The sequence below is a fragment of the Eutrema salsugineum genome, unplaced genomic scaffold (genome assembly GCF_000478725.1).
Source record: "Eutrema salsugineum unplaced genomic scaffold, Eutsalg1_0 scaffold_8, whole genome shotgun sequence".
Classification (NCBI taxonomy): Eukaryota; Viridiplantae; Streptophyta; class Magnoliopsida; order Brassicales; family Brassicaceae; genus Eutrema; species Eutrema salsugineum.
In genome coordinates this window covers 8,870,669-8,880,547 of record NW_006256414.1, presented here as the reverse complement: position 1 = coordinate 8,880,547, position 9,879 = coordinate 8,870,669, and the positions used below count along the sequence as shown (strand labels likewise).

At 36.5% G+C, this 9,879-nt stretch overlaps 1 protein-coding gene and 1 non-coding gene across 2 annotated transcripts; one reads left to right on the top strand and one right to left on the bottom strand.

Annotated features, from left to right (window-relative positions):
• The first annotated feature begins 363 nt into the window (after positions 1–363).
• Positions 364–4,530, top strand: LOC18010350. The gene is made up of 7 exons (XM_006392357.2): positions 364–496; positions 580–732; positions 1,132–1,350; positions 1,446–1,561; positions 3,932–4,095; positions 4,182–4,336; positions 4,444–4,530. Exons 1-7 carry the CDS (start codon positions 458–460, stop codon positions 4,528–4,530), a joined length of 933 nt encoding a protein of 310 aa, XP_006392419.1. The 5' UTR covers positions 364–457.
• A 4,448-nt stretch (positions 4,531–8,978) lies between these two features.
• LOC112082390 lies at positions 8,979–9,083 on the bottom strand. Its single transcript, XR_002897056.1, has one exon. It is a non-coding gene; the product is annotated as a small nucleolar RNA R71 (small nucleolar RNA).
• Between the last annotated feature and the right edge of the window lie 796 nt (positions 9,084–9,879).

The following is a 9,879-nucleotide window of genomic DNA, read 5'->3' as shown; positions in this document are numbered from 1 at the left end:
TGAATAGTCAAGAAAAGTGAAACATAATACTGACCTCTTGTTTGGTTAACTTAAAACTAAGTTTAATTTATCTACTCCATTATCGTTGGAGGACAATAATTAAATAAAATTGAAGATAAGACTATGTCTATTGAGAGTCCTTCACATTTTTTACTTGGTTGCTAATGAATATTTTAAGTTAAAATAATGAAAAAGAAGTCCAAAATATAAAGACTGATCTTTGCAGAAGGGTTTTTAGAGCTGACCTTTAAAAAATTGCTTATAAAAAAATATTATAATAATTTTAAGCAACTTTTAATAAAGTCGTTTAATGTACATGCTCTAGTAGTTTTCCCTTCGTCTTGGTTAATAACGAAATACAATAATATATAAGAACAACCAAGCAAGGTTCAGTTTCTTAGACACAAACAACTAAGCAAGGCTCAGTTTCTTAAACACAACTCAAAGATCTTCCTATATGGGTTCCTTCGACTTGCCTCACACTTCATCGTTCAAGGTTCTTACTCAAATTTGATTTCTTTGAAGGGAAAAAAGAGTTGTTTTGTGAATTTTCGATAGTTCATAGTTTCCATGTAACAGGGAGGAAGTGAAAGATTTCTTCGGAATGTGTTTGAGAATATACTGAAGACGTATCTGACGATGAACCCGACGGCGAAGACGATATGGGAACTAGTTCAGTCGGTGGACAACGAGAAGATCTGCTACGACCACTTCACTTTCCAGACACTAAAGGTACGTCTTGACTTTGAAAATTTGTCGATTTTCACAAATATACAACGAATCAAGCAAGTGTTAACTTCCTGGAGATTAGTTGACATTTATTGTCCGACGAACTATTACTCATGAGAACTATCGTACACCTATTTCTCATGCTTTGTAAATTCTATTTCTAGTTCCCCACAGAAAAAAAAAAAAAAAAAAGAGTTAAAACTCTATATCCCCACGACAAATCTCGGTTACTGTATAAAAACAGAAAATTTAATTATCTCAGTTTTTTAATTTGTAGAATCAAATGATGTAATGTATTAGTAGAGGTAAAACAGAAATTTTTAATATTTTTAATATCTGTGAAAAACCTCTAAACGACATTTACAATAAATCGGAGGAAATAAAACATTTGGGTTTGGATAGGTGGAGGGTTATGGAATAGATTCTTTATCAAGTTTCTTCATGGATTATGGATATAAAATTGGAGATGGACTTGATTTTCCAACAAAGAAACTACGTGTTCTCACGTTTTCACCTCCGGATGTTTACGTCCCTGATGACGGCCACGGCCTAGGCAACGGGCCTTTGCCACGACCTGTTATATCTGAGCTTCTTGTGGACGAACTAAGTCTTGAATCACAGGTATGAACGATTACAGACATAATGTTGTTCTCATGAGTCTTGAAATATCTAATTTTTTCTTTGTTGGTCCTAACTTCTTATTAATGGTTGATTAGGAGATAATACGGAAATATCTAAAACCAGAAGGTGGTAAGCAAGCGGTTATTTCAAGTACTTTGGGGTCTTTAATTTGGGAAAAGCCAACATCCTCCGACTTCAATCAGCTTGCCAAGTATGGAACACTCTCTATTCATATGGAGGAGCTTTTATTAAATACACTTGAAAACCTTAATTCAAAAATCATCCAAAAAACCTTTATTCAAAAAAAAAAAATTTGAGAAAAAATAGAGGGATTTCGAATTAATATTCCAAAAAATTATTTATTTTGAAAACTAATCCTTCTTTATAAAGTTTTGAAAACTAACTTTTTCCGATATGAATTTTGAGAATTTATAATTATAAAAATAAAATAATTTTCTTTTTATATTTTTGGAAACAAAAACTATTTTTTTTAATAAAATTTTGTAGTTTAGATATATCTTCCAACTTTAATATATATAGATATAAACATATACATATTATTATTAAAATTTGTTCTTATGTTTATCACCAACCGGCTCAAACTTTATGTATTCATCACTGTAGTTATTATGATAGTTATATGAGAAATACTTTTTTGCTTTTGAGTAATATTCAATATTTGATAGTTTAAACTTTAAAGTGAGTTGTGTAGTTGGTAATTTATGTGCGTTTGAATAATCATATTTGACTATCTTTTTATATTACATTTCTTGCGTGATCACTTCAAAAGATCCGTTTGATCATGATGACGGACGAGTATATTTGAATTTTTATATTAAATTAAATAACGTATTTAGTAATTTTTCTTGTAAATAATTAAATTAAAAAATATTTTCCTGTATTTTTAATTTACTCAAACATAAAAAAAATTGGAGTTAAAAATAATTATCAAAAAATAATAATTTATATGTGTAATTTATTTAAGGTATTTTAGAAATTTTAAATGCAAAAAGTTTGTTTTTAAATTTTTTAAAACATAGATTAGTTTTTCAAAATATATAAATTTTTGGAATACTAAACCAAATCTCCCAAAATACATTTGTTGGTAAAAAGAATTTTTTTAATGGAAAAATGACATATTTATCTAGAATTGGTGAGCCTATAACGTTTAGGTACTATGCCAACTGAATAGTTAAATAATAAAATAGTAGAATTAATAGGACTAGTAAACTTAAAACTGCATAAATTTAAACAAAAAACTATTATTTATTAGATGAACAAAGTTTTGTATAAACTAACAAATATTAAACATAAGGGATGGGTTGAAAATACCTGGTTAATTTTTACAGTTTATTATTTCGTACTTATTATAGTAACAGATATATACTCGGTGGAATCACGATTTCAAAACATGAAAACTTGAAATAGTATGTAATTTTTGGGGAAACGGTCTATTTCCCCCCATAACTTTCATATAATACTATATCACCCTGAACTTTGAGCCTCGGTTTGTGTCTCACTAAAACAAAAGTTAAATAGATTATTCCCCCTAGTTGCAAAGTTCGAGATCTATTTCCCCCTCAACCAAAATTTCGAAATCCTTTTCCCCCCAACCCACGTTTTTAGTTGGTTACTGTATACCAAATAGTCGCTAAACCAAAATTAACCTAACCTAAACCGATTACAACCCGATTACAACCCGTAAAAACCAATTAAAACCCACCCGAGCTCTAAACTGCAACCTAAAACCCGATTACAGCAAAATCCCCAAATCAGTTAGAACCCTAACCTGAGAAACGAACCCAGAATTCAAATTCCCCCAAATTGAGAAACCTTCTATCGAAATTGGAAAGCGTTTTCGATCATGGAGGCATTGGAGTGGAGAGAAGTACCTGAATTTCGAGACGAAGATTCCCATGACTCTTCCTCGATCTCGGCCACCATTTGATACTCCACTAGATGCGCCGGATATATTGCTCATCCTCCACTAGATTTGATTTTGAATTCGCGATTTTGATTTCGAATTCGCGATTTTGATTTTGATTTTGGAAAACTGAGTTTTAGGGTTTATATTCAATTTGGGGATTTTAATTGGGGAACGGGTCGGGGGAATGGATCGGATCTAGGATCGGATTTGGTTTTTATTTCGGTTTTGTTTTCGGTCCAACACGTCTGGTTTACGGTTTACATGCGGAACCGATGTAAAACCATCGAAATTTTGGTTGAGGGGGAAATAGATCTCGAACTTTGCAACTAGGAGGAATAATCTATTTAACTTTTGTTTTAGTGAGACACAAACCGAGGCTCAAAGTTCAGGGTGATATAGTATTATATGAAAGTTATGGGGGGGAAATAGACCGTTTCCCCGTAATTTTTTCAAGTTTTCATGTTTTGAAATCGTGATTCCACCGAGTATATATGTATCATATTAATCCAATCATAGATTTCAATGATAAAACACTTGTGGGTGGTTGAAAAAATATTACTCCTCTAACAAAACATGAAAAGAGGTAACTTCAAAAAGAATAGTTTTTTGTTTTCGTAAAGATAACACATTGCTAACCACTGTAAAACACTGCAGGGAGAGTGAATTTGCGGCATGGGTACTTATTCACGGCTACACAATGAACCACCTTGCATTTTCTGTTCATCGGCTTAAACACCGTTTCAGTGACATCAACTGCATCAAAGAGTATCTAGAAGAAAAGGAATTTGAACTCAACAGTGACGGAGGAGTTCTCAAAGGTTTTCTTTACTTGTTCTCCTTGATTTTTCATTAGAATGTTTCTATTATTTATCGGTTAAATAATTGGAATGAATTAGTATTTCAGTGAGTAAAGATGGTCTACTTTTACAAGTGTCGTCGATCTCAGAGAGACTTGAGGTTAAGTTTGCAGATGGAGTAACTGAAACAATCCCGGCTTCATACATTGAGTTCACTCAACGTATGGTTCTCCCTGAGTTCAAAGATCTGCCTCATGACCAGGTTCTACATTCTCACCCTCAATACTTTGGATACCGTCCCGACTTTTTTCATCATATATGCATTACTTCGTCATTATATTCACGATTTATATAAATCCATAACTACAGATTGAAGAGTTCCATAGACGTGATGGCTTTGATTTGGAAAACGCAAAAAACATTTTGGAAAGCGCCCGTTTCACCACAGATGTTTAGAATCAGTATATGACCAAATGCTGTGTGAAATTTAAAAAAAAAAAAATTACATGGGTTTGTAATAAACTATTTTATTTTCAACTACCCATATGATTAAATCAAGATTTGCTCGGTAAGGTGGTGGCTCCGTGGAACAACCCCTACCAACTCTGTCTGGCTTACTTGGAAAAATATCAAAATTCGTGTTCGAGCCTCTTTTGCAAGAGAGTCTGCACAGACATTTAAAGAACGAGGAATATGAATTATGTTAAAATTCACAAAAACATCTCTCAGGAGAAAGAATGAATTTAGTTCTAAAGTAAACGCCGGCCAATCCACTGGATTCTCAATCATTTTTATCAAATCTGAATAGTCCGTCTTGATTCGAATTATAGAAAAGCACTTTTCCTTAGGCAAGACATAGTCCAGAGTAGTCAGTCTATCTCCGCATGTAACACCGAGAGGTGGTGTGGGTGCAGTGGGCAACACAAGTTTTACTCTAGACAAGCTAAATGCACAGCAAACGCAGTAGTACTTAGAGATCGAATCCACAGAGATTTCTGTGTTGAGGACTTCTAACTGATGCTAAAAACAATCGTAAACCTAATCTAATAAAAAGAGGTTTTGGTTTGTCACTAAATCTAATTAAGCAGAGAATTAAAAAGCTGGAAATAAAAATCAGTTGAAAACTATATGAAAAACGGCGCTGGGAATAAGGTTCGTCTTTAGGGTTCATGTTCTAAAACACAAGGAATTTAGGCAAGAATTTTCTATGACTCTGAAACTAGGATAGACACATATAAGATTAACTCTAGTACTCATCCTAATCATTTAATCACTTGTTCATAGCAATTATCCACCGTAGGTAGCTTTCGTCTCCTACGACGGTGACGTTCATAAGATGCAGTTCAGGCAACTCAGATACAACACTCTCGTGGCTCGGATTTAACCTAGGATCGGATTCTGGGTAATTAGTCCAGAATTACCGCTTTGAGATTTGGATGAATGGGAGAATCATATTAAAATTCGAAATCCTTTTTCCTAAAAACCCAGATGTCATTCAAACATGGGGTCCCTTTGGGTTACCCTTTCACCCAACTAGGTGGTTACTCAGACATGGCTGAGATAGACATCATCATCGGTTTAGAACTAGAAAGAAGAAAAGTAAAGAAACAAAAGTTACATAAAAAGTTCTCTTATTAAAGACAGAGTGGCGATGAAAAGCTTATACAGATGCATAAAAATAAAACCAAAAGCTACAAATGAGTTTTTCTCTCAAAGAGAAAAAAGAGGCACCCTTACAAAAGACCTAAAAAGAGAATTTATAGTGTTTCTCCAAGTCTTGGGCGTCTAAGGCTTGTAAATTGGGTACAGGAAGTGTCTTGGGCCTTAGTTAGACTCCTGAGGTTCGGACATAGGTCCACCAGGGGTGAAACCTCTTGAGCTGCGGTGGGAAGAAAGCTGGTCGCGGGTGAAAGCTCATGTGCTTGACTGGACTTGTATTGATCGGCCTTCTGTGCATTGATGATATCTGGAGATCTAACTGTTGGTTTGCTTTGATTCCAAGTGTGTTGGAAAGCTGGTTGTCTCCTCTATAATGTCTTTAAATATGGGGATTATCAGATGGTGAGAAAGTCTTCATTGGTTGCCAAACTTCTGACGGTCTGAATTTATCTAAAAATGTACTTTTACTCCAAAATGTACTCCAAAGTTCCAAGTTTCCTGAAAAGCCTTTTAAAACTCTAAAACATGAAAAACACTTACAAAACCTTTAAAACTGAGTGAAAACACCTGCATAAGATACTGAAAGTGATCCATAAATATGGTCAAAATCAGGTGTTATCAAGAGGCTTCTACGACAGCTTTGAAGTTCGAAGATCTCTTGTCCCATATGGTCCCTGTAGCTCCACCCTAGGCCACTAACCGGTCCATGGTCGATCCAAGAGACATCAATTTGACAAGTTGGGATTCGGGGGTCCATGGGGGGGGGCTCTATTGATAACACCAGATTTTGACCATATTTATGGATCACTTTAATGTCTTTTACAGGTGTTTTTACTACATTTTCAAAGGTTTTCAAGGGATTTCTATATTTTCGGATTTTAAAAGATTTTTCAAGTAATTTGGGATAAAGAGGCACAAATTGGAACAAAAGACTCTTTTTGATAAATGCAGACCATCAGAACTCTCATGGAGAGACGAATACCTTCTCACCGTCTGATCACCCTCAAACTTGGACAACTTATAGAAGAATCAACCAGCTTTCAAATGCACTTGGTTTGGAGACATTCCAACGGTTGGATCTCAAGATATTCCATTAGCCCCGAAGCCACTCGAAGACGGCCAGCAAGTCACATGACCGCGGCCACAAGCCTATTTCCCGCGGTCACAAGCTTCCCGACCGTGGCCAACCACCTATTTCCCGCGGTCACGTTACTCCCGACCCCGGCCGGCCAACTCCGAATTAAAGCCCATATTTTTGAAGCCCAAAGTCATTTCTCAGCCTCAATTCCAGAACCCTAGAGACCATGGAGTATTGAAGACTATAAATACTTGTCATTTAGGTCGTTTTTAGAGAGAACCTTTATACTTTTACAGAAACCCTTTTCCTTTAGCCGTTTTATGCGATTTTCATAGAAGATTGTTCAAGTCTGAGTTCTTCAATAGAGAAGCTTTCTTTCATCTCTTTTCTTTATTGTTTTTGATTACTTTTATTAAAACCAATGATGATGTCGACCTCAGCTATGTCTGAGTAGATCCCGAGTTGGGCTTAGGGTTCCCGAAAGGGGCTCTCATAATCGATTAAGACATCTAGGTTTATAGATCTGGGATTTTAACTTTGTTCTCTGTTTATTCTCGTTCTTATTGCATGTATGCTTGATTGATCACCTAGTATTTGATCTAGATAGTTAGTGTTGCGAAAGTTTTCATTAAGTATCAGACCTAGAATGAAACAGGCGATTTTTCTGTAGGAGTGGAAACCTACCTGCGACGAGATCGTGAGTATTGACGAGTCTTGTGCAGCTCTGGCGTTCTCTGCCTTCCAGGGCCAGAGTGGAAACCTACTGGTCAAGGTTGCGAGAAACAATTGGTTATGATCACGACAGTGACGTAGTCATACCGCCGTACTCTAGCTCTAGAACCCTATATATCGATATCAGTCAATCCCAATCTATCTACCCTAGTGTTAAAACCGATTATGATCCTTGTAGAGTTCCCGAAAGTGCAGCGTTTTTAGCCATAGTTTACAAACCAATCAATTTTTACTTGTTTATTTAGATCTGCATTTTATTTACTTTAGTTTGATATTTTGCTTGCTTTATTTGCTTTCCATTCGATTTTTCTACTTGCTTTTCAGGATGGATTTATTTGCTTTCTTTAATTTTAGTTTAATCCGTGACAAACAACCAACCTCTAAAACCAATTTAGTCTAGACATAAAGTTAGAAATCGTAGAAGAATACCAGGCACACAAATCTCTGTGGATTCGATCCCTAAATACTACAACTGATTAGTTGTGCACTTGCGGCTTTCATTTGTTTCTGTTAAGGTTAAAACTTGTTCCCTCACGCAGTTGACACACATCAAGTTTTTGGCGCCGTTGCCAGAGATTTGTTTCGCTTCCTTTTGTTATTTTTCTTGTTCTAATTTATGTTCTAGACACCTGATCTCTAGTTCTTTCTTAAAGTTTGCTGAATTATCTTTTCCTTCTTTTGTTTTTCTCTGAATTGCATGAATACCAGGCGCAGACCTGTAGAAAACATTTCAATTCTAGACAAGATAGACAGAGAGAAATTCAAAGACTTAGACGAACGCAAGGAATGGCCAACGACAACCAGCCTGGAGATCCTATTAACCGAGCTTTAAATATGGACCAAGATGGGTCCGAACATGGAGAAAATGAAGAGAACGATCACAGAGGAGGTGATCATGCTCGACAAGATGGAGAAGAGGATGAGGTTCCTCCAAGAAATCATCAAAGAACATGAAGACCTTGATGCACCCATCAATGCAGCCGATGGTGAACACCAGGGGATGCAGCCGAATGGACGCGTTAACCGCCCTGTGCAGCCAGAAAATCAACACCGTAGACAAGCCAGGAACCATCGCATAGCTGATTTCGATGCACCTACTCAAAATTTTCAGAACCGATCTGCAATTCAAGTTCCATTTCCGAACTGGAATGAGTTTGAAGTCAAGCCTCAAATCATCTCATTGGTGAAACAAAACCAATTCCATGGAGTTCCTTCTGAACATCCAATGGACCATATCGAGCTCTTTGAAGAAATCTGCAGCATGATGAGAACAAACCAAGTTCAGAAGACTACTTAAAGTGTAAGTTGTTCCCTTTTTCATTAGCAGACAAAGCTCACGTTGGTTGAAATCCTTGCCTGCAGGATCAATTACAAATTGGGAAGAATGTAAAACTGCTTTCCTGAATCACTTCTATACTAAGTCAAGGTCGAACTTGTTGAGAACAAAGATCTCAAGCTTTCAGCAAGGACCGACTGAACCTTTCTATGAAGGCTGGGAACGTTTTAAGGAGTATGAACGTGATTGCCCTCACCATGGATTTCCTGGATCAAGCCTGCTAAGCACATTTTACCGAGGTTTGCAACCAAAATACAAACTTTCGCTTGATACATCTAGCAATGGAGATTTTGGAAAAAAGACGATAGCACAAGGAAGAGCCCTCATCGAGAATTTGGCTCAAGCCAATAGCAATGATTGTCCTGAATACGATCGCTCGACAAAGCAAACCGGAACAGACAACAAGGAGATAACCGAGTTGAAGAACATGATGAGCCAGCTTTTGAAGAGCAACAATCGCCCAATCCATGTTTGTGAGACCAACAATGGCGCAGAAGATGAAAGACCTAGTGATATCGATCACATTAATCAAGCCTTTCAAGAAGAAGAGGTGAACTATGTAGGAGCACAAGCACCATATCCAAATCGCTTCAACAATGGCTTCAACAACAATCTTATGGCAATCCAAACGTGGAGAATCCTCAAGACCAGTACTACCCACCACAGCAAAAATCCTTCCAAAACAAGTTCCAAGGTGGAAACTTCGGAGGGATAGGAGCTTATCAACCGCGACAGCCATATAACTATCAAGGTACGGGTTTTAACAATCAATTTGTACAACAGCAAGGAGTCACGACGAACTAGCTAGCTTTACAAATCGGAAGACTTGAGCAGTCCATCCAACAGCTTGTTATGACAAACGAGAAAGCATCTAAAGACATGAACGTGAAGGTTGACTGCATGTACAATGACCTGAACGGAAAATTTGAAGCTTTATCTTCGCACGTCAAAAAGCTAGACATACAAGTAGCCCAAACAGCCGACTCTATGAAGAGGCAAA